We start from the raw sequence: 23,420 nt of genomic DNA on the forward strand, positions 1-23,420 counted from the left end.
TGATTGACAATTGTGCATTAATTAATATATATATTCGTTTATTTCTGTCTAAATGCATGGATATGGACATTTATTTATTCATTCATTCATTTGTAAATATGGCAGGTTTGGTCCTCCATAGAAATGGAGTGCACTCACTGCCGTTCATAGTGAATGAGTGAACGAGTTAGCAGTTCCAGACACAGCCAGTAGGTAGCTCGACATGGACTGCAGCTGCATGAAACGACCTGCAAGAGTAGCCGCTTGCAGTCGGGGAGGAGTTAAAAACGGCTCTTGAGTCGGACATTCCAGCTTTTCGTGGTTTGCTGCGTTGACGTCAGTCATGGCCGATCAAGCGCTGTTTGCTTGGCGGCGCTGCATGAAGTCAGTCATGTCGAACGCACCTAATGTGTTGTATTCGGAAACGGAAGTGTACTGGAATAACGACGAATCAAAGCATAGGCGGGAACATGGGTTATTCGTTTTATCCAATCAAATTCCACATATCGCAACAGAAAAACTCCAGGCTGGCAAATGTGCTGTCCAAGCTGCTAACAGCACACGGTAATGTGAAGCGAGTGCCACATAGCAAGTGAATATCGTTTTGAATAAAAATCGTAACAAAGTTACATTTCTACAACAAAAACGGTGAGTATAGTTTGCGTCAATGAATATAGGCATCTCTTACAAACACTAGAAATGACGTGCTGTTTGCGCGCTAGGCGGGAGTAGGTTAAAGATAGCTGGGCTTCGCATGGATTCTGCGGTTGTAGACGGTTTCTAGCTAGTACTAAAAACGAATTGATTTGAAACATTCCGAAACTTTTATGAACTAGTTACCTAGCTTTCTGTTTGTCATTTATTTCAGATTAGCTAACATGTTAAGTTAACATTTTGCTTAGGTAGCTCCAGTACCAGTAGCTCTTCGTCTTTGGAACTGTAGGGAACATGGGTTGCTAGCTAGCATAGCAAGTTAACTAGCCTCGCAGTCTGTTAGCATCCTAATGTTAGCCACCTTATATGTAGCTAGGTAACAAGCTATCTGTCAAAATAGCTGGAATGTTCCACATTCACCTACATATTAGCACTACGTGGGAAAAGCTAACTAAAGCAGTATGATCTCTGTCTGAATTTCTGGCCAACGTCACCATGCATGTGGCATAAACATGTTTTTGTTTATTTTTAACTAGGTCAGCTAGCAAACTTGAGTCATTCTGCAGTTCAACGGCCTCACTAATTGGATATGACTAGATGCTAGACTAGACGTTTATTGTGTTAGTATACAAGTAACCTGTCTGATTACTTCAGTGTCATTGTTACCCATTTCCACAGATGACTGGCTCAAACGAGTACAAGCTTAACCAGGGCCCAGAAGACAGCATCTCTGCTGTGAAATTCAGCCCTAGTACAGCCCAATTTCTATTGGTATCCTCCTGGGACTCTACTGTCCGCCTTTATGATGTTGGGGGGAACTCCATGAGGATGAAGTATCAACACTCGGCGCCTGTTCTAGATTGCGCTTTTTATGTAAGCATGAAGACTGTTTATAAGTATACTAAAACAGTACATTGCTATAGTTGCTTAAAGTCTTTAAACCTGGTACACCATCATTAAAGTTCCACTCTTGACCATGAAGGAACATTTAGACATATTTTCTGTGTTTTAGGATCCTACACATTCCTGGAGTGGAGGTTTAGACACTCAGCTGAAAACCCATGATCTTAACACAGATCAAGGTATGTCTGCCACATCTATTCATTGATTAACTTGACTACGGTCCGGGCCCGCTGCCCTGTCCTCCCCCAGTTACTGCGCACTCAATTTTAACAAATACATTTTTTAGACTGCTACACATATAATACTAACTCATGGCTCAACATTAACATTTTTTGGCACTGGCCCCACCGGGAAACTTACTGGCCCCAAGACAATTTTTATTGCCACCCCCCCCCCCCCCCCAAAGTTGTAATTTATCCTTGTTACAACAAAACCAAAGACTTATAAGTTGTTATTCTGTTAACATGTTTAACCATTTATTAAACACATCCTGGAAAAAATAACAAATGAAATCACATTTCTCGTGATGATAAAAAGGTAATAGTCAGCAAAACAATTTACTTTTAACCTCAAACGTGACGTGCTCTCTTCCCTGCTGACAGGGCTCCATAAAAAAAGGTGCTTCCGTTTGAGCTTGTAGCTCTACTTGGCTGCCATCTTCACTTATTGTCTCGCGCCAGTCTTGCGCCAGAATTACAATTTGACAACCACTCGTCACCCCTCAACTCTTAATTTGTCAACTGTGTGCCCCACGAGCTGCAAAGTTATTTATGCATTTAGCAGATAGCAAAACATATGAAGGATGTTAACTTTTACAATGCAATTTTTTTTTTTCAATCAATAATTTGCAGTGGCCCGATCGGCCCAGTGAGTTGCTAGTTTAATTGTCCCGACGTTACTTTTTACTGGCCATCGTTATTGTCGAGCCCTGCTAACTACTTTCTAACCGAACGGTCGAGGTTAGTAAGTTGTTTATTCTATGGCATTTTTAGCTCTTTTCATTTTGTAAATGAAAATAAACGTAATTAATTGTAGCTAACTCTCAAGTCGTCACACGGTGTGTTTCAGGTGTTGCCTAGCACCCAATTACTTTTGATAGAAAGCAAACAACACGGTTCTGCTAAAATGGCTTTAATTCCAACACAAAAAAAACGTCTCAAAACAAAATCTTGGCTGAGATAGAAACATTCCGTTTTCTTGTGTTCAAGCTTCTATTACTCAACATCAGTAGGACTTACAGGGGTCCTGACAACAGGGGAAATAACTTCAGTGTCACCTTTCAAAAGAGACCATTTACATGCATGTACTCCAAATGGTTCAAGAACAGCTTTCAATTTACTTTGGGTATGCTGTTTAGGCGTTTTCAGGCACATTTAACAGGATGTTTAAAAAGTTAAAGGAGTCATTGACTGTAGAACCAAATTTACCTTGTCACAGTTGCATAACGGCGAGTGGGTAAAATGGACATACAGTGAACTTCAAAGTCCATTAACACCTCTTTCCTATGCAAATTTCACAATTAAAAAAATGTAGCTGTAAAACGGTTGGTTTTGAAAGAGCCACCCAACGGACGTTGTTTTCTGGTAAGGCTGTCCCCACTCAACGAGTCGATTTTCTGGTCGATATGCTTTTGGTCGAGTAAGATTTGTTTAGTTGAGCTGCCGTATGGAAGTGTGAGATCAGATTTCTGCTTGTGTCACCATTGCTGAATTATAGAAATGTTCCATAGAAATTGTAGATTATATTATTTAAGACAAATAAAGCAACTCAAAAAATATATAATTCAAAATAAAAGGTGTTTCTGTTTTCCCTTTTGTTAATCTGCGTTTTGTTTTTTTGAACACGGAACGAGCACAATTGGCTGCCAAACTACAAACTCTGCCATAGCCTACTTTGTCGGTATTATTTGGCAAATAAATCTGTGGTATGGCAGCATTTCATTAGTACATTTACAAAGTACCGGGTGACTTGAAAAACGTTGAATGCAAACTCTGCCAACAACGTTTTTTTTTCATAGTTTGACGTTGAATATGATGTAGCCTACCACCTGAAAACCGTAAGTTGGCTCATGCTAATGCGGTCAAAAAATGAATATGCTTATTATAAGAATCAGATCCAAATCCAATGACATTATCTTGTCCGGCCAAGACAACTAAATCTTTCTCTGTTGCACCGTTCCCCACTCTGCTTCTAAGCAAGTTCATATGCTGCACTTTTTCAGGCAGTGAAAAAGATGACCCCTTAAATGGTATAACACTATGCATGCTGATCTCCTGCACATAATGAGATTGTATTGTACTTTAACCTCCTCAAACAGATACTATAGTTGGGACACATGATGCTCCCATTCGATGTGTAGAGTACTGCCCAGAGGTCAACGTCATGGTAACAGGAAGTTGGGACAGATCAGTTCGGCTGTGGGACCCTCGGACACCATGTAATGCTGGCACCTTTAGCCAGCCTGAAAAGGTAAGGCAACCGTTACAAGCCTTTCCATCTAACAAGTATAACAAAATGATTATAGGTGAGCTAAACTAATTTATCATTATCAAGAGTTAAAAAACAGTTGAAGGCATTGGGCCTCATTCTCGAACGCAGTTAAGAAGGAATTTCTTCTGAATTAGATTTAGGAAAATATTTGGCATTCATGAGTTTTCTCATCTGGGATTTGTTCTGAACTTCAGAAGACTTTTCGAACTCGAAATAGCAGTTGTAAATCGGCCAGTTGTCTCAAATGCGATTCCTTAAAAAAACACAAGGGGAATCGCATTTAAGAGAACTCTCCGTGTCAGTGTAAATGAATTTGTGAGAAATCGTTGGTGATGGCGTTCACATCAACTCTACAGACTATGGCAAGCCGTTTTATCATTTAACCAATGAATTCTTGATATCCAGAATTGCATTGTGGATATCAAGAATTCAAATTTTGGATATCAAAAATTGCATTTTGGATATCAAGAATTCAAATTTTGGATATAAAGAATACGATTCTGGATATCAGCAATTCATTGGTTAAATGATAAAACGGCTTGCCACAACAGACATCCTCGGATTTAAACAATTATAATAATTAACCTTGCTTAGTGTGCACACTGTTCGATCCAGTGGAGAACAATTCCACTGCTCATCTTACTAGTATGACGTTGCACCGAGGCACCTGTGCACCGGTTGCTTTTCGCTTGGACATAACTTGCGTTCCTGTTGCTTTCCTAATTATGTCGATTCTGATTGCACATGTCACTGCTGTTGCGTGCCCTTATAAGGAGCTGTCTGGGCGTGTATGTATGCAAATTCAGGAGCACGAGGACGCGCTTTCAACTCAAGAAAACTTCCCGGGGAGCACAGCTCAGAAAACTTCTGCTGCGTAGGAACACTTCTGCTGCGTTCGTTAATTTGGCGGTTGTCTTTTTCTTACGTTGTTTTTCCGAAGCCCGTAAGAAACAATTCAGAAGAAACTTAAGAAAATGTTTGAGAATGAGGCCCATTGTCTTCTACAATTAACATTTACATTTATGCATTTAGCAGACGCTTTTATCCAAAGCGACTTCCAAGAGAGAGCTTTACAAAAGTGCATAGGTCACTGATCATAACAACGAGATAGCATTGCGGGTAGCCAAAACATGAAGTATACATTGTGAAAAACAAATAAGTCCCAAAGGAAAGAACCATAAGAGCAATAACGCTACACTGTGCATGGCTTGTTTGGTCATTGTAAAGAAGTTGTCAGCCATCCCAAGGTACACATACACTTTATGGTTTTGTAGGGGGCAAGTCTGTGCAATAGCCTAATGCGTTCTGCAGAGAAGGGAGACTGGCATTGGTCACGGTTTGGAATGGAAAGGAGAACAGGACAACAGCGGATATCACCATTTGTTTTTTTGGAAGCCGTAGTTAAGGTGGCAGGCGTTAACTGAAAAGTGCTGCTAGAAACCCTGCACTTAAATGAGTTAGGCTGAGCATTTCATCAAATGTTTTTACCTTGACCCATCCACTTGAAAAATGTGCTTGTCCTGGACAGGTTGAACAGGTATTAGTATCCAGGGTACCTGCGGATCCTAAGTGTTAAATTCCTTAATGTAAAAATAAGGCCATAATTACAAGGGGTGGGGGAAAAAATCTAATCACATTTGAATCGCGGTTCAGTCTTCTAGCGATTCATATTGATTGTTTTGATGCATTGGGATTTTTTTCTTCAACACTTAACTGCTTATCACAGTCTAATAGAAACAAGTAACACTAACCGGCAAGCTGGAATCAAATGTAAGCATATATTAAATCAGAATTGGATTAAAAAATTGAAAGAATCTAAGAATCTACCCAAGAATCAATTTGAATCGTGAGGTGCCAAAAGATTCCCACTCCTAATAATTAGCATTAAAAAATCTTAAATTTGTGTTAAAGGCCTTAAAAGTTCGACTGAGCTGATAGAATGAAGATTATTTTATTTTCACTGGTTTCTTTTTTAAATCATGTTACAAAAATGTGTTGCACTGTTTATAAAAAATAAAAATAAACAATTAACAAAAAGCGGAACCAACAATAGATGATTGGTGGGGGTCACTAGGTGCACAAACTGAACATGACTAGGCTACATCCCAATGTCCACCCTCAGACTTTTAGGCTTGTTCTCGCTGAGTCAGTAAAGGCTTTGGGCTGTCCCACGGTCAAATCGTCAAGTGCACAAGGGCTCTTTCCCAGACATTTTTAGCCCTTTACCCACCCTTTTCAAAGTTTACATTTTGCAGAGTTTGCCTAACAACTCACAGCGTTGTGACGTGAAACACAAGGGTTACCAGGGGAAGCCCCGAAGCAAAAGAAAACAAACCCACCTCATAAGACGAGAAGACTAAAAAACAAACAAGCATGGAAGGAGCAACCAACCCTGACGTAAACATTATAAATAAGTTATCATGTAACTTTAAACACAAAACTCATTGATGGTTAATATAGCCAAAATAGTGTGTGTAGTTTGTCCTTTGATGATAAATTCCAAATATGCTTTCATCAGATTTGATCCAACCAAATTAGACTACTATTTTGCCGTTAATGCAGCAAAGTGCAGTCCCATTCAATGTATAGCATTTTGAGCCCTTGCAGCCTCTTGCAATCACTTAACGCCAAGCAAGTCTGAGGGTTCAGAGATTAGGGTTTTGGGGGGATTGGGCTCTACGTGGAGAAAAGTTTGCGCTTTTAAAGGTCACATGACATGAGAACTTCATTTTAGGAGGTTATTTAACATTAATATGAGTTCCCCTAGCCTGCCTTTGGTCCCGCAGTGGCTAGAATTTTCAATAGGTGTAAACCAAACCCTGGGTGTTCTTCTCCGCCTATGACAAAATGAAGGCTCAATTGCTCTGTTTGAAAATCTCCTCCTAGTGACGTAGATAGGAGCAAGGTTACCTCCCCTCTCTCTGCTTTGCCCGCCCAGATCATCTGGCCTGCCCATTTTTAGTTCCTTCATCCGAGCCTTTGCACAACCAGTATCTAAATTTTATTTTTGCTGGAAATGCGCCGACAACTTCCCAAAGTTTTGCATGTCTGCGCCAAACATTTCAGCGACAACTGTTGCTCCACAACTCGGGACAATACAAAGCTGGCTTTGCCGGCCGTCTGCAATTGAAGACTGGATCAGTACCAACTCTCTTGGGTCCAGCTACAAACCTCGGACAAGTCAATTAACACCACATAATTGTGTTGCTTTACTGTATGTTTACCTAGCTTGTTACCCGTAGAATGTGGCTGTAACATCAGCTCTGCAGCTAACAGCCCAGTTACTGTTGCTAATGTAAAGGTAGATGGCATGAAATACCGTATTTTCCGGAATATAAATCGCTCTGGAGTATACATCGCACAAGTTGCTCTGGACTATAAGCGGCAGGATCAGCCAAACTATCAAAAGTGCGACTTAAAGTCAGGAAAATATGTTTGTGAATACACACTGTAATGCGAGTGTTGTACCCTTCTTTGTTATTTGGATATCCGTTCTGCTGGCTACCCATAACGGCCCGCAACAGATTCAAGATCCTGGTACTGACCTTCCGAGCAGTGAACGGGACTGCACCCGACTACATCAAGTCTCTCCTGCAGCCTTACACCCCCACCCGCCACCTACGGTCTTCTTCAGACAACCGCCTGGTGGTCCCACCGCTCAAGACCGCCCGGTCCCAACACAAGCTCTTCTCCTGCCTGGCCCCCCAGTGGTGGAATCAACTCCCCGACTCCATCAGAGACACAGACTGTCTCTCCACCTTAAAGAGAAGGCTCAAGACGCACTTGTTCCGGGAGTACAACGGTACTTAGGAATGGTTTACTGAACCCAATGCTAGTTTCCTCAAGGATCACAATGACTCTTGCTTGGATTGTTGCCCTTGTCGGTTAGTGGTAGCTGATTTAAACTGTTGTTGTTCTATTTTAGTTAATCCTATTCTTATTGCTTTCCTACAGGTACACTTGCACTTAGAGATTCATTTTATTTAATTGTAACTTGCTTAACTACATGCTCTTATGGTTTCTTCCCTTAAGCACTTATTTTTTGGTTGTTCACGATGTGTACTTCTTGTTTTTGGCTACCCGCAATGCTTTGGGGCTATCTTGTTGTTATTATCAGTGATCTATGCACTTTGTAAAGCTCTCTCTTGGAAGTCGCTTTGGATAAAAGCGTCTGTTAAATGAATACATGTAAATGTAAAGCTACAGATACCAAAACGGCGCGTTCTGAGGAAAGCTCATGGTGGGACTACTCGTAGTGGCTATAATTCTGCACCGTGGCTGAATTTTGGGAAAGAGACTTCAGATACAGTATTAGGGGACCACTAAGGCCTATATAAAAGCACCTTTAACCATGGGGAAGTTGAAATGTACTGAACTGGTTACATAGGCCTAAACCCAGTTTTGCACTGTGGTTAGAACAAGTTAGTGGCAGTGTGTACAAGTGTACATTTTGTAAGAACGTTTTAAAACTCAACAACGGGGATTACATTTCAGTGCAGTTACTACTGCCTAATGTTTAGTCAGTTGCTCAAAGACTGGGATATGTTCACGACTGCTACCAATAGTCTGGATGAACTCAAAGAGACTGACGTTGTACATCAGCTTCTGTGAGGACTGCTGTATTCCAACACGCACCAGGGTGAACTTCAACAACAACAAGCCCTGGTTCTCTGCAAAACTCAAGTTGAGGTTGGTGAAGGAGCAAGCGTTTAGGAGTGGGGATAGACAGATTCAAGGAGTCGAAGAACAGGTTTAGCAAGGCGGCGAGAGAGGCTAAACGGCTGTACTCAGACTGACACCTGAACGAGTTCTACTGCAGATTTGAAGGACAATTGGACTGTCCTGAAATGCACCTCCCTACCCAAAAGCCCCCCCCCCACACACACACACACACACACACACACACACACACACACACACTGACGACTCTCCATTCAGGAGGGATAAATGAATAGCCTTTTCAAGAGGCAGAACCCCCGCAAAGCAGCTGGACCGAACTCTGTCTCTCCAGCCACTCTCAAGCATTGCACTAACCAGCTGTCTCCGGTGTTCACCACCATCTTCAACACCTCCTTGGTGCCATGTGCCAGCCTGTCTCAAGTCCTCCACCATCATCCCTGTGCCCAAAAAGCCAAGGCCAAACAGGACATAATGACTACAGACCCGTCGCCCTGACCTCTGTGGTAATTAAGTCTTTTGAGCGCCTGGTGCTGGCACACCTTAAAGCCATCACAGACCCCTTCCTGGACGCCCTGCAGTTTGCCTACAGATCCAACAGGTGTGTGGACGATGCAGTTAACATGGCCCTCCACTTCACCCTACAGCACCTGGACTCCCTAGCATCCCACACCAGGATCCTGTTTGTGGACTTTAGCTCTGCCTTCAACACCATCATCCCCGCCCTGCTTCAGGACAAGCTCTCCCAGCTGAACATGCCCAACTCCACCTGCAGGTGGATCACAGACTACCTGTCTGACAGGCAGCAGTGTGTTAACCTGGGAACACACGTCTCTGACTCACGGTCCATCAGCACCGGATCTCCTCAGGCTGAGTCCTTTCCCCTCTGCTCTTCTCCCTGTACACCAACAGCTGCACCTCCAGTCATCCGTCCGTCTTCTGAAGTTTGCAGACGACACCACCCTCATTGGGCTTATCTCTGACGGGGACAAGTCTGATTACAGGTGGGAAGCTGACAACCTGGTGACCTGGAGCAGCGAGAACAACTTACAGCTCAATGGTCTTAAGACAGTGGAGATGGTTGTGGACTTCAGGAAGGATACAGCCCTTCTCACCCTGTGCAACTCCCCAGTCAACACTGTGGAGTCCTTCCGCTTCTTGGGCACTATCCTCTCCCAGGACCTCAAGTGGGAACTTAACATCAGCTTGCTCACCAAGAAAGCACAACAGAGGATGTACTTCCTACGGCAGCTGAAATTAAACCTGCCACAGACAATGATGGTGCACTTCTACACAGCCATTATTGAGTCCATCGTCACCACCTCCATTACCGTCTGGTACGCTGCTGCCACTGCCAAGACAAGAGCAGACTGCAGCGTATCATCCCCACTGCTGAGAAGGTGATCGGCTGCAATCTGCCTACCCTCGAGGACCCTGAGGCGAGCGAGGAAGATTGTGGCCGACTCCTCCCACCCTGGACACACTCTGTTCCAGCTACTCCCCTCCGGCAGAAAGCTGCGGTCCATCAGGACCAAAACCTCACGCCACAAGAACAGTTTCTTTCCATCCGCTACTGGCCTCTTCAACAAGGCCAAGGACTCCCACTGAAATTATTACTGACATCTATTATTAGTCCATCTGACACCTGTTGCACTACGCAGAAGCCACCTTATTTGCACTATTGCCCATTAATATTCTCATTTTTATAAATATTTTATTTATGTTTGGTAGGGCTGTCCCCACTTAGTCGACTAATTGATTTTCTGGTCGATATGCTCTTGGTCGACTAAGATTTTTTTAGGCGAGCTGCCAAATGGAAGTGTGAGATCTGATTCCCGCTTGTTATCATTGCTGAATTGTTCAAATGAAATTTTCAACAGAAATTGTAGATTATATTATTTAAGACAAATAAACCAACTCTAAAAAATATAGAATTTAAAAGAAAAGGTGTTACTGTTTTCCATTTCGTTAATCTGCGCTTTGTTTTGGTTTGGTATTTTGCACAAGGCACAATTGGCTGCAGAATTACAAACTCTGCTATAGCCTACTTTGTCGGTGTTATCAGTCAAAATGGCAAAGACATTTGTGGTATGGCAGCATTTCATTAAACTCGTGACTCGAAAAACGTTGAATGCAAACTCTGCCAACAACGGTTTATTTTTCATAGTTCGACGTTGAATATGATGTAGCCTACCACCTGAAAAAACGTAAGTTGGTCTAGCCCTACTTTTCTCATGCTAACGCGCTGGGTTGAAAAATTAATATGCCTATTATACAAATCACATCCAATTCGAATGACATTATCTTCTCGGGCCAAGACAACAAAATCTTTCTCTGTTGCAACGTTCCCCACTCAGCTTCTACGTAAGTTTGCATCCTGCAAGTTTTCTGGCAGTAATAAGTGCGCTCTGATGATTTGCATGTTAAACAAACAATATTTTAAATTTGTAGTACATTGTAAGAGATACTAAATACCGTCGGCATTCAGTTACAACTGAATGGGTGATACAACTCTTATTATTAGTAGGCTATTAGCTGTTGATTCTGCAGTTGATTCTGCAATGTCAAGCAGCCATTGAGTCAGATCGCGAACATTTTTGTACGTTTTTGTTGTTGTTTTTTTAAGCGTTTCAAAGTTTGATTAGTCGATTTTCAGACGTTTTAGTCTAGTCTTGGTCGACCAAAGAAAATCTTAGTCGGGGACAGCCCTAATATTTGGTGCTCTAACTCCTTCTCCCACTCGGCCCACATCGTTAAGGCATCTTCGGGCAGTGCCGTATCATCACAGTCCCTGGCCTTGTTCCACAGACACCAGGACCAGAACCAGGACTTTGGCTCGCGTGGTGAAAGGAACAATGAGACCCAGCGGGTCATAGAGACTTGCCAGGACCCGGTAGATATTTCGCATGGTGGGCACAAGGATCCTGCAGGCGGAATCTATACCCAAGGGTATATGAGTGGCAGAACCACCGAAGGCCCAGAGCCAACTCCTGCGGGTCTGTTGCTGTCTCATTGAGCCACAGCTCGCTACTTTCTGATCTCTACTCCTTTGGTAGGTGGCTGATGGTCTCTGGGGTGTTGCTTGCCCACTGACGAAGCTCAAATCCCCCCTCTGCGAGGAGTGATTGCATTTTCTTCACCAGTCGCTTCGCTTCATCTAGGGAGGGCACACTTCGGAGGCAATTGTCCACATAGAAACATCTCTCCACTGCTACACGGACATCTTCCCCTGGTTGAGTGTGGTCCAGCACGTGCTTCTGCAACACAAATGTTGCATGGACTGCATGTGGTCCCGAAGGGGAGAACCTGCCACTCATATATACCTGGGGATGTATCCCTCTGAAGGGAAGGTAGCAGTCTCACCTGGTGGAACATCCCTTTAATATCATTACTGAGAGCAATGGAATGCTCTCGGAAGCGCAACAGCACACCGAGCAGGCTGGAAGTCAGTGTGGGCCCAGGGAGGAGCAAGTCATTCATGTTAACGCCCTTGTAGCTGAAGGAGCAATTGAACACAATGCGGTTCTTCCCATTATGGCTTACCATATGGTGAGGGATGTACCAGGACTCACCATCTGCCTTCAGTTCTTCTTCTTTGACCCTCACAATGTATCCTGCTTATTCCAGCTTCTGGATTTCAGCACAGTAGGCTATTGCCTGCTTCGGGTCTTTTGCCAAGCGTCTCTCGGTGTTGCGGAGCAGTGCAAGGACAGCCTCCTTTGGTGCTTGCAGCTTCGGCATGTTCTTAACTCTCAGCAACGGGGTGGCATATTGCTGGATCCCGTCTACCTCCATCCGCACCGTTCTCTCCTCTAGTAGGTCAATGGCCTCCTTGTCCTGCCGGGAGCGGGACGCCAACTTCTCGCTTCTGTAAGGCAGGACATCCAGCTGCCAGACTTCTCGACATGCTGGAGCAACTCCGCGGATGGTGAGAACGTGGACACATGCAAACACTGTTGTGGCTGGAGCTGCTGTTGCACAAGCTTGGTTGGCCCCTGCAAAGTCCAGCCCAGCCGGGTCCTCACTGCAGCGGGTCCACCAGGGGGGCCCAGACGCACTGGCTCAATCTGGGTAATCAGATGTGGGTAGTCTGAACCAATCAGAAGAAAAGGGTGGACCTGACTTGTAAGTATTGTAGTTTGTAGTGGCAGGCCCTTTAAGTGGTTGTATTATTTTCTGCAGCATCTTCAGTGGGTAAGAGTGTTCTGCCAGGCCCAGTTCATCTGCAGTGAATGCTTCACTGATCTTGAAGATCCTGTTCGGCTGGCAGGCAGGAGACACAGAGAACGACACACTTGACGCATGGATGACTCGTCTCCTGGCGCACAGTCCTCAGAGCAAGATCTTCTGGTTCTCCCTGCAGTTTCAGGGTCTGTGCAGCAAGTAGCAAGCAAGATCGTGCGCTCAGAGCCATCATCCAAGATGGTGTATATCTCCATGCTACACTTACCATTGCGCAGGATCACCTTGCTCACCTTCAACATCACTGGACTGCAACCCGACCGTCGGTCCAGGTAGTACACCTTATTTGCCTTTCTGACCGGGCTAGAACTGTTCTCGGGGACTGGCTTGGCATTAACATCATGGAGGGCTTCCAGATGCTTCCGTTTATATTTCTTGCAGGTGGTCTTGAGTCGACACTGTGCGGCCTGGTGGGCACGTCCACAACGCCAACACTTCCTGTTTGTTTTCACCCACGCAGTCTTCTGCTCAGTGCTCAGCTGACTGAAGTTGGAGCACTGATTGAAGTAGTGCTGATCATTGGAGCAGTATGGGCAATATGCTTGTCTATCACCTGGATTACCGATGGATGACGGAGGTGTCTCGCTGACAGAAGTACTCCCAGGCTATTCTGCTCCATGGAGAATGCTGGTGGGACGGTTAGATTTCCAATCCCTGCGTCTCTTCTTCTTTGTGTCTCCGTCTGCCTTGCATACTTGGGTGCTGCAGCGGTGGTGGTCGAAGCAGCAAGGGGCAGAATGGTGCAACACTGGTCCTGAAGCACTGGTGCTGAGCTGTCTCTGCATCTGTATGGCTGTGAGGTGCAGTCTCTGGTTGTCCTCCTGGAGCTGCTTGATAGCCTCCAAAATGACTGATGTGACCTCTGGTGCTGGTGCACTAGTGGGAGTAGGAGTACTTTGATACTGTGGTCTGAACGGCACAGGCTGGCTTGGGTTCCTTAATGCGTCACTGGCATCTTCAGGCCCACTGCTGTATAGGCGATTGTAGGGCAAGAGGGACCATCCCGGCTGACCTCTCCGCACCGTAATCCCTCTCCTGGGTTCCCACTGGGTAAGGCACTGATTGAGCAGATGAAGGATACTGATTGTGGTTGGGGTGTGAGACAGCATAATCTGCGAACCAGGCAGGTGGCCTTCTCTCACGGCTGGGCCGGGCATCGGCGGCGTGGCTTGACTGATCGGCGTACATCATTGGGTTATCCCAACAGCAACTTTTCTTCCCGGGTTTTGGCACCAATTTGTTGTGGAGACTATGTTCTCTGGTCAGTAATGCTTAGAAGCCACTGTGGTGCATCTGATTAAAATGCTGGAGTTGATGTACTGTTCCAAAGTTGTTTTTTTATTGTAAAGTAAGGAGGAATGGTGTTGGTTATATTTGCCTTTAAGATTGCGCGTGTGTGTGTGTCTGTGGTTCTGTAAAGGAACAGCATACAACGGATAATTAGCATAATACAATAATAGGCATCTCAACATATTGCTAGTGAATACTTCACATCAATAATAGCCATATTATTAGAACATTCTTGTAACAACGTTACTGCAGTGACACTACTGTCTATACTGTCTGTTGTTCCACAAAGACATACCAGCCGCTAAAACAGCGCAAGTAAACATGTCGCTTGCTGGCTAACAACGATTACATAGCCTTGCTACAGTAACCACCACTCCGGCATCACAAAACACATTTAACTGCTACAATACCGTATCTAACAAACACAGACTCATAATGACCTAACTAGACATAACAAGAAGCATCAGAAATACTTACATGTATATGAACGCACACAATACAACATTTTTTTACTCTCCTCAATAAACTAATGTCCGCACCAGAAACAAGGCAAACCACTACTCCGCTATTCCCGCCTAGGGATGGGTATCGTAAATTTTTAGCGATATCGATACATTTTCGAGACTGCTTAACGATTCGAGTCTTTATCGATACCACTATCGATACTTTTCTATTTCTTAAGTAAAACAGATGTAAAATAGAACAAGGGGAACGTGTTGCTCTCAGGAGGAGGCTGGCTAATAGGAGCAAATAGGCACAATGCATCCTGACTCCTGGCTATATCTAAATCTGTCCACAACCTGGATGAGTAACTAGACTGTGATTGGTTGGTTGACGAAGTGACATTGTCAAGCGCATCGACTTTATGAAAAGTTGAACACGTTTCAATAAAAGGCACCTGATATAGCTAAATGACCAAACCCAAACCTTCCTTATCTTATCCCTATTTTCTTCTGTCTGTTTTTGTTTAACACAATGTTTAAGCATCTCACAGAGACATGCTCGCGGTGGCTATGTTTTGAATGATCAACAGTGAGGGGGGGAGGCTTGTCTATACTCACACACTCGTCTCGTCTCTCGTCTCGTCATCTGCCGCTTGTCCGGGGATCGGGTCGCGGGGGCAACAACCTAAGCAGGGAGGCCCAGGCTTCCCTCTCCCCGGCCACTTCCACCACCTCTTCCTGGGGGACCTTGAGGCGTTCCCAGGCCAGCCGAGTGACATAGTCCCTCCAGCGTGTCCTGGGTCTTCCCCGGGGCCTCTTCCCAGAGGGTCTTCCCTCTTCACACACTGTGCGCGTAAATAATTTTTGCAGTTCGCGCACACATCAAATTTTAGGGGCATATGCGAGTGAAATAGTTGCACTGTTGAGCCCTGAATTGGCTTATTGTTGTCAACGATGGAGACTCGCTACGAAGTTGTGGTGCGCTCACCAGAGGATTGTCCTGCAAAGGCAGCTGGAGTTTGCACCGTTGCGACTCGGAGACAGTCGAAGTACTGCTTTTTATCTTTATCTGATGCACAACGTTGAGGTGCTTTTTCATCGCAGTTGTTTCCCCACCTTTACAAGAAATTACTTTAGAACATATTGCACTTTGCTTCGTCTTTATCTTTGGCTTTAATAAAATGTAGCCAAGCCTTTGACCGTTTTGTGCGTTCTGCCATTGTAGCTAGCAACAAAATGATAAATGAAGCGAGGTAGCGCGTGAGGCAATAACATTCTTCTTTGTTTAGTTTAAAGGCAGTTGGCAGGCCATTCAATTGAATTTAGTCATTTTATTAGTCAAACGTATGTTTGTGCACCAGCGATTTGATTTAAATAACATTACTTATTTCTTGAGACATAAGTCAACGTTACATTATATTACTTGGTCTCGATAAGCTTGGACCTTATTGATATTCGGGTTTTGAGAAATTTGGAACTTACAGAACCGGTACTCGATACCCATCCCTATTCCCGCCACTGGGTATTGTCAGCGCGAGCATCCCCAAAACTGCACTCCGATTGGCTGTACCAGTGGAGCCATAAGAGGTGCATGCACTAACGGTATGACCCAACAGCAGCGAAAGGGGCTGTTCACGTGCACAGCCTAAGGGGCCAAAAAAAACATCAGTCCTTCGCAACACCCTATGACTTTAATTTCCGGTTATATAGATTTTCCACAATTTAGAAATTTAAGGAAAGGTTTTTTCACTTCTCCTCCAATTTTTGTTGAATCTTCGCCAGAATTGGCTTGGATGGCAAGGATTTGTTTTTTCAAAACCGTTTGTCTGGTACAGCCAATCAAAATCGTCAGGAAAGACGCCAAACAGGAAGTTGGGTCATATCTCAGCAAATCCTTAGGAAATCAACACCAAACTTGGTATGATGCTCGGAACCCTCATATGAGGATGTCCAAACAATTTGGTGTCATGTGATCACTGGGTGTGGCCTCAGGATGCCAAAATGTGTTTTGGCCAATAACTGTTGATTCCTTTGCCTTTATTAAGTGATTCCTTTGTCTCATGATATCTTGGGACATCCCGTATGTGACACATGATAACTTGTGATAACAGCCGAATTAATGCGCCCGCCATTTTGAATTACTGAAAAAAAAACTTTTTCTTTACTCCTCCTACAATTTTTTTCCAATCTTCACCAAATTTGGCAGAGATCATCTTCAGACCAAGCCTCACAAAAGCCATTATGTTTTTGGGATTTTCAAAACCGTTTGCCCGGTAAAGCCAATTAAATTATGCCGTTAAGCCAGCAAAAAGGAAGTTGGGTTGTATCTTATCAAATCTTTGATGGATTCACACCAAACTTGTTGCGTGTACTCGTAACCCTCTTCTGAGGATGTCTAACATGTTTTCTCAGTCATATGACTGCTTGGCCACCTTATTGCAGCTTGCAGCTATATTTTATATTTTACATTTTAAATTGTTAGCTGTTTGTTAGCTCCTAGGATTAGTTAGACTACTGTACTTTTATACTTTTTGATTGAAGATCCGTATATGTTTGTTTTCACCTTCTGGCCAACAGTAAATTCTGTGTTTTTGTAAACCCAAATGGCGAATAAAACCAAATTCTGATTCTTGAGGACTTATGTTGCAATTTATTTTTCAATAAACAATGTCCCATAAGAATGGTAACTGGTATTGTGTCCTCAAATTTTGTTTAAATTAAACTGGTCTTAAATCTAATACTGCGTGCTATTAAAAAGGTCTTATATCCAACTGTCCTAAACCTGCAGATACCCTGAGTACCTATGAATGTAATGTGTTATGTGCGTCTTTCATTGTGCAAAGGTGTATACTCTATCTGTGGCGGGAGACAGGGTGATTGTGGGGACCGCAGGCAGAAGGGTACTGGTTTGGGACCTCAGGAACATGGGCTATGTCCAGCAGAGGAGAGAGTCCAGTCTCAAGTACCAAACACGTTGCATTCGAGCCTTCCCCAACAAGCAGGTAAACCCCAGTTGTCCCCTGAGTTTGTCTAGTCTTAATTGAGCATATTGTGAAAAGTCTTCTGCCTTTGCTGTAGGGCTATGTTCTGAGTTCAATTGAAGGCCGTGTGGCCGTGGAGTACCTGGACCCAAGCCAGGAGGTTCAGAAGAAGAAGTATGCCTTTAAGTGCCACAGGCTGAAGGAGAATGGAATTGAACAGGTTTACCCTGTCAATGCCATCTCGTTTCACAGTGTCCACAACACATTTGCCACAGGTACACCGTCTTGCTGGTTGTTCTGAATGTATGTTTCTGATATGGAATGGTTTTGCTTATGCATGCAGCATTTATTGGCTTCAATTCAGCCATAATTTACTTAATTGCCTCAGGGTAATGTCCCTATACTTACTGTAAGTCGCTCTGGATAAGAGCGTCTGCTAAATGACTAAACGTAATTGAGTTTAGGGCTGAAACAATTTGTCAACGTTATCAATAACTAAATAATAAAACATTGTCAACAAATATTTTTGTTGACAAGTTGTTTGATCTCATATGACCTATTTTAAGGGCTTGCAATAAAGCAATTTGATCAATGTGGCACTAGACTGTAACGCTCCCGAATGCAATCCAATATAAGACAAGACGACACGGTGCTTATGAGAATGTCGGAGTGTAAACAAAGCCGAACTAGCAGGGTGTGGGAAACTTTTACAAAACGTCAAACCCAAAAATGCCTTAGTTTGTAATGCATGCACAGGGCTCAACGTTATTCTATTTTTTTTGCCACTGGCCCCGACACTGACTGGCCCAAAGACTATTTTTACTGGCCCCCCTCCAAAAGTTGAACTTTATCATTGTTACAACAAAACCAAATACTTGTAAGTTATGTTATTCTGTAAACATGTTTATCCATTTATTAAACAAAAACTGGATATAAAAATAACAAAAATGAAATCACATTTCTAATAATGAAAAATAATAAAAAGGTAATAGTCAGCATAACAATTTATTTTTTTACCTCAAACATGATGTGGTCTCTCCCCTGCTGACAACCATCTCTGCACAACTCTGTCTGAAACTGTGAAACCTCTGGTCCCTCAATGCTAATATATAAAAGCTTCCATAGCATTTAATCAGTACAATACTGAGTACCCAAGTCTACACCATTCTTCTGCTGCAGTTCAATAGCTTGGGGGAACGAGGCGAATGGCTGATCCGTCTTAATTACGTGATATGCCGTTGTTATAAGTTGTGCAATAACACGATGGGCATCTGCATTTAAGTTCCTGACCAGCATTGTCAACTACCCGGAAGATGAGTGGTAAATCACCCGCTTAGCTGTCATGCAAACCACGTGCTGTCTGCTATTAGCATGGCTCGTCAGGAATTGTTTTAGAAAATTGTCGGTGCCTGTGTATAAAGGTCCACTTTTGTCTGCTTTAGACGGGAACATATGACAGACGACACGGCATCTTAGTTCCATAAAAAAAATTGCTTCCGTTTGAGCTTGTAGCTCTCTTTTGCCGCCATCTTCACTTTGTCTCACGCAAGTTAAAAAATGTATTGATTAGAGAATTACAATTTGACAACCACTCTTCACTCACTACTCAACTCTTGATTTGCCAACTGTGCACCCCAACGAGCTGCAAATTTATTTATGCATTTAGCAGATAGCAAAACATATGAAGGATGTTAACTTTTACAGTGCGATTTTCTATTTCTAATAAAAAATTTGCAGTGGCCTGTGAGTTGCTAGTTTCACTGTCCCAACGTTACTTTTTACTGGCCCTGGGCCATCTGGCCATCGTTATTGTCGAGCCCTGATGCAGGGCGGAACTTACCTTTTATTTGATTCCATATCAGGGTTCCCGTGGAGTCTTAAAAAGTCTTAAATTCTGAACTTTAAATTTAAGGCCTTAAAATGTCTTAATGTCCATATTTTCATCCGAGGTCTTAAATTTCATTTAGACAGGTCTTAAAAAGGTTTTACCCTCGTTAATTGCCAGAAACGCAGGCTGCAGAAAGTTATTACAAGGTAGCAAAAAAGTATTCAGTCGTAGCCTACAAAGCGAGTGTTTGCTACAAACAAAACCAGCAGAACGCTGCCCTCAGAACCTTGGTACGGTGTGTTGTATTTCTTTCTGGAGGATAGCCTATTGGTGTTGGTACGTACGCAGTGATAAAACTATAAATTCCGTGATAACTGCATTATCTGCATGTGAAATACGTCTGCGCTTCCTCAGTTTGTTCAAATTTGGCTACGTGTCGAAAATGGGAAAGTACTTTCAACGAGACATTAGTTGCGTTTGACATGGACTGACTTCATCCAGCGCCGCAAGCTGCAGACGACGCCGGCGCTGCATGAAGTCGAACGCACCTATGGCTTTATCGCAGCGATTTCCGCTGTTTGTTACAAGCAGTACCCAACTCCAGGTACGAGGCTCGCTGCAAACCTTGCCCCAAAAATATTTAATTGGGTTACTAATGTGATTGCTTTATCTGTAAATTAAATGTATTAAATTCCATTCATAGAAATTACATGTTTTTTTCAGAATGTCTTTTGATTTAAATATTTTTGGGGTAATGTGTTGTGTAGGTCTTAAATTGCAATCTTTATGGTCTTAAAATGTCTTTAACAGGTTTTAAATTTGACTTACTGAACCCTGCAAGAACCCTGCATATTCATATGACATCAGTGTTTTAGTACTCGAGACCGGTCTTGAGACTACATTTTGAAGGTCTCGTCTCTGAATCATTTTTACTCTGTCTCAAACAAAGAGGACTCTGGATTTTATTTCAAGACCACAACTGCGGGAATATCACTAAATTGCCTGTGCATTGATTAATTTCATATAATTCTTGTAATTGGATGTAAAACGTCATGCTTCAAATGCAAACAAGAATTCAAGTTTGAAATTACCCATCACCCCCCCTTGCACCCCAAAAAAGAATGAGGAAGATGGGTGAAACAGTGGTTGTCTGAATATGTTGGCCAAATCAGCCGAATTATATTTGGTTACCTGAACCACAAAGAGTTTACAATAACGTCCAAAAGAAAACACACGGCTTGTGTAAAGAGACATTCACTGAGACGACTGGGACTAGGCCTACATCAAACTTTTACCGGCGTTTAGAAACAAAACATAAAAAATGGTAAGCTTGCCGTCCACACTAACACGGTACATGACAATTGTTGTCATGGTTACACCACTCCTGCCCCTCGCTCCCGCCACGCTGCTCTGTTTACATACTCCTCTGACAATACTGTTTGGTGTTTTAAAATTGTCCCACCAGCTAGCTGTTCAGCCAGGTCGCACCCAGAATCGCCGCTCTTTGTTTGGTTTAAACCGTCTTCTCTACCTTGTCCCCCTATTGTTCAGGCACACCGAGTAGACCTACAACGCTCGCCTTCTGCGTAGGAGAAACGTGTTTCTATTAAGTGATAATACTTGTACCTGAAGTAGGCTACAGTAACTAAACTGGTAAAATAAATTATAGAGATGGAGTAGCATATTTCTTTCACCTTCCATGTTCATCTTGACATTATAGCTATAGAGCGAAAGCTACCCCCAATGCCATTGCAATTGCAGTTAACTGAATGTCATCTTATCTGAAAAGCTCCGTGGACCCCGTCTTAGATGTAGACGGTAGAGAATAGAGAATAATTCCTATAATCACCAGAATGGTCGTTACTTTTAAACAAAATTATATATTTCTAATAAGGGTGCTCCGATCTCTATCGGCCGATAATCATTTTAAATACTTTAGATACTAGATGGGTACTCACTATAAAAGCCGATCAAATAGACAATTTTTCTTTTACTGTGCACTTTATTGCCCATGGTCCTTTATCTCCTACCTAAATGCAGAGTAAAATTTGAAACAATATTTTGACTGGCCTTTTATGTTGCAGACTTTATAGTTTTATAGTAAAAATTTATACTCTGTTTATTCTGTTTTTGTAATTTAATATTTGGCAAGATGGATACATTTGTTTATTCATAAGAGGTTATCAATAACCCAGCATAAGGTGCTATGGTTTATGTTGCGTCTCTAAAAAGCGTCTCTAACATGTTTCCTGCCACTAAAAAAACAGTTGTTGTTAATTAATGATATTTCATCATCTCTTCATTGTTTTAGTTAATATACATTGTTGTTAAGAATAGCTAAATAGATAACGCTACATGATAAATAGAAGGCTTCAAATTGACCCCTTATTCAGAATCGGAATCAGAAAGGGGTTTAATCGCCATGAAAGTTTGCACAGACAAGGAATTTACTTTGGCAGGAAGGTGCATACATTCAACATGTAGGGATCATAAATCTTGAATAGTGGTGTACAAGTCTTAACTATACTAACAGTACAGGGTCTAACTAATACTAATGGGCGGTAAGAATTTTGGATTTAAAATAAATACAAACACTGTATCGGCCGAGCACCCCTATTTTGTAATGTGCTGTTCTACATTCCCCATATTATTATGTATTCATAATGAATTTCATATACCTCTACGTTTTCCTCTGTTGTAATGAAAGTGGTTGAAAATTAAGTTGTATGGACGGAGAAGATCACTGTGTAAATTACAGTTTGAAATCTTGATAAGGGATGATTTTCCTTAAATAATCATGCATACATTTATATAATTAGAAAGCCCTTCTCTTCAATATGATATAAACAGTTCAGGTGTATGATTTAATATGAAAATGTATGAAAAAGTGAATATGCATGCATGCCTCGATACACAACTGATGCAGGACAACCTTAAGAAAATGGCGCCCAAACAAAACAATGTTGCAATTTACCCAGAATTCAATGCGGCGTGACGTCAACTTCGCATTCTCTATTTGGCAGAAAGCAGAATGCTGTGTCAACCAGTTACTTGTTAATACAATTAATTCAGTGGTGAATGACATGGTTGACTAGGGTGGTTGATTAGCCAATTAATTTTTCTAATAATCATTAGAATAGTTGATTATCAAAATAATTGTTTGTTGCAGCCCGATTTAAGGTTCAATCTATAATCATTCTTAACCTATAACTTTCCTTTGCAGATTACTTTTATGTGACCTGTTGCATTTGTGTAGGGGAAGTTATAATAGCTGCTCTCATTATTACTGTAACCAGTGTAAAGCTCCAGCATTGACCTTAAGCCTCTTCTTGTAATAAGGTGGCTCAGACGGGTTTGTGAACATCTGGGACCCCTTCAACAAGAAGCGTCTGTGCCAGTTCCACCGCTATCCCACCAGCATCGCCTCACTGGCCTTCAGCAATGACGGCTCCACGCTGGCCATTGCCTCCTCCTATATGCAGGAGCAGGGAGACATTAGCCACCCAGAGGACGCCATCTTCATCCGCCAAGTCACAGATGCCGAGACCAAGCCCAAGTAAATTCCAGCAGGACGTCCTCACGATGGTGTCTAGACTATGCTCTTGCCTCGTGTTTGTGAAACAACAGTCAAGAAAGGATTGTGACACTCACTGGTCTGTATCTTGCTCGGTTCAGTTTTTTTCCAATATCCGACAGTTTACCGGCAGATGACCGTTTGAGAAAATGCATCCCCACACTGATGATTGCTTTGGAATGTGTATAATTCAACAGTCTTGATTTCCTATAATAAAGTTTGTTTTTAAAGGTAGAAGTAAAGTAACATTTCGTAATCTTGTGAATACAATGTATATTTTCTTTTTTATGCAACAATGCAATAAATTTGGTTTGAAATAGAGCTTCATTATAGTAATTGTTAACGTTATAAACAGTGGA

At 42.7% G+C, this 23,420-nt stretch overlaps 1 protein-coding gene across 1 annotated transcript; it reads left to right on the forward strand.

The window, feature by feature from the left end:
* The first annotated feature begins 408 nt into the window (after positions 1-408).
* bub3 (BUB3 mitotic checkpoint protein) lies at positions 409-23,382 on the forward strand. Its single transcript, XM_084670795.1, has 7 exons — positions 409-627; positions 1,312-1,506; positions 1,646-1,715; positions 3,854-4,005; positions 17,522-17,680; positions 17,757-17,934; positions 22,827-23,382. The coding sequence occupies exons 2-7, from the start codon at positions 1,312-1,314 to the stop codon at positions 23,045-23,047; spliced, it is 975 nt and encodes a 324-aa protein (XP_084526921.1). The 5' UTR covers positions 409-627; the 3' UTR covers positions 23,048-23,382.
* Positions 23,383-23,420: the final 38 nt, after the last annotated feature.

Source organism: Hypomesus nipponensis, chromosome 13 (genome assembly GCF_054491055.1).
Source record: "Hypomesus nipponensis isolate SF chromosome 13, ASM5449105v1, whole genome shotgun sequence".
Lineage (NCBI taxonomy): Eukaryota > Metazoa > Chordata > Actinopteri > Osmeriformes > Osmeridae > Hypomesus > Hypomesus nipponensis.

Bases quoted from the DNA above. Each gene is read 5' to 3' on its own strand.
- bub3 (XM_084670795.1), top strand. From the start codon at position 1,312: ATGACTGGCTCAAACGAGTACAAGCTTAACCAGGGCCCAGAAGACAGC. The intron at 4,006-17,521 runs GTAAGGCAACCG...CATTGTGCAAAG, and splicing joins CCTTTAGCCAGCCTGAAAAG to GTGTATACTCTATCTGTGGC. The intron at 17,935-22,826 runs GTACACCGTCTT...TCTTGTAATAAG, and splicing joins CCACAACACATTTGCCACAG to GTGGCTCAGACGGGTTTGTG.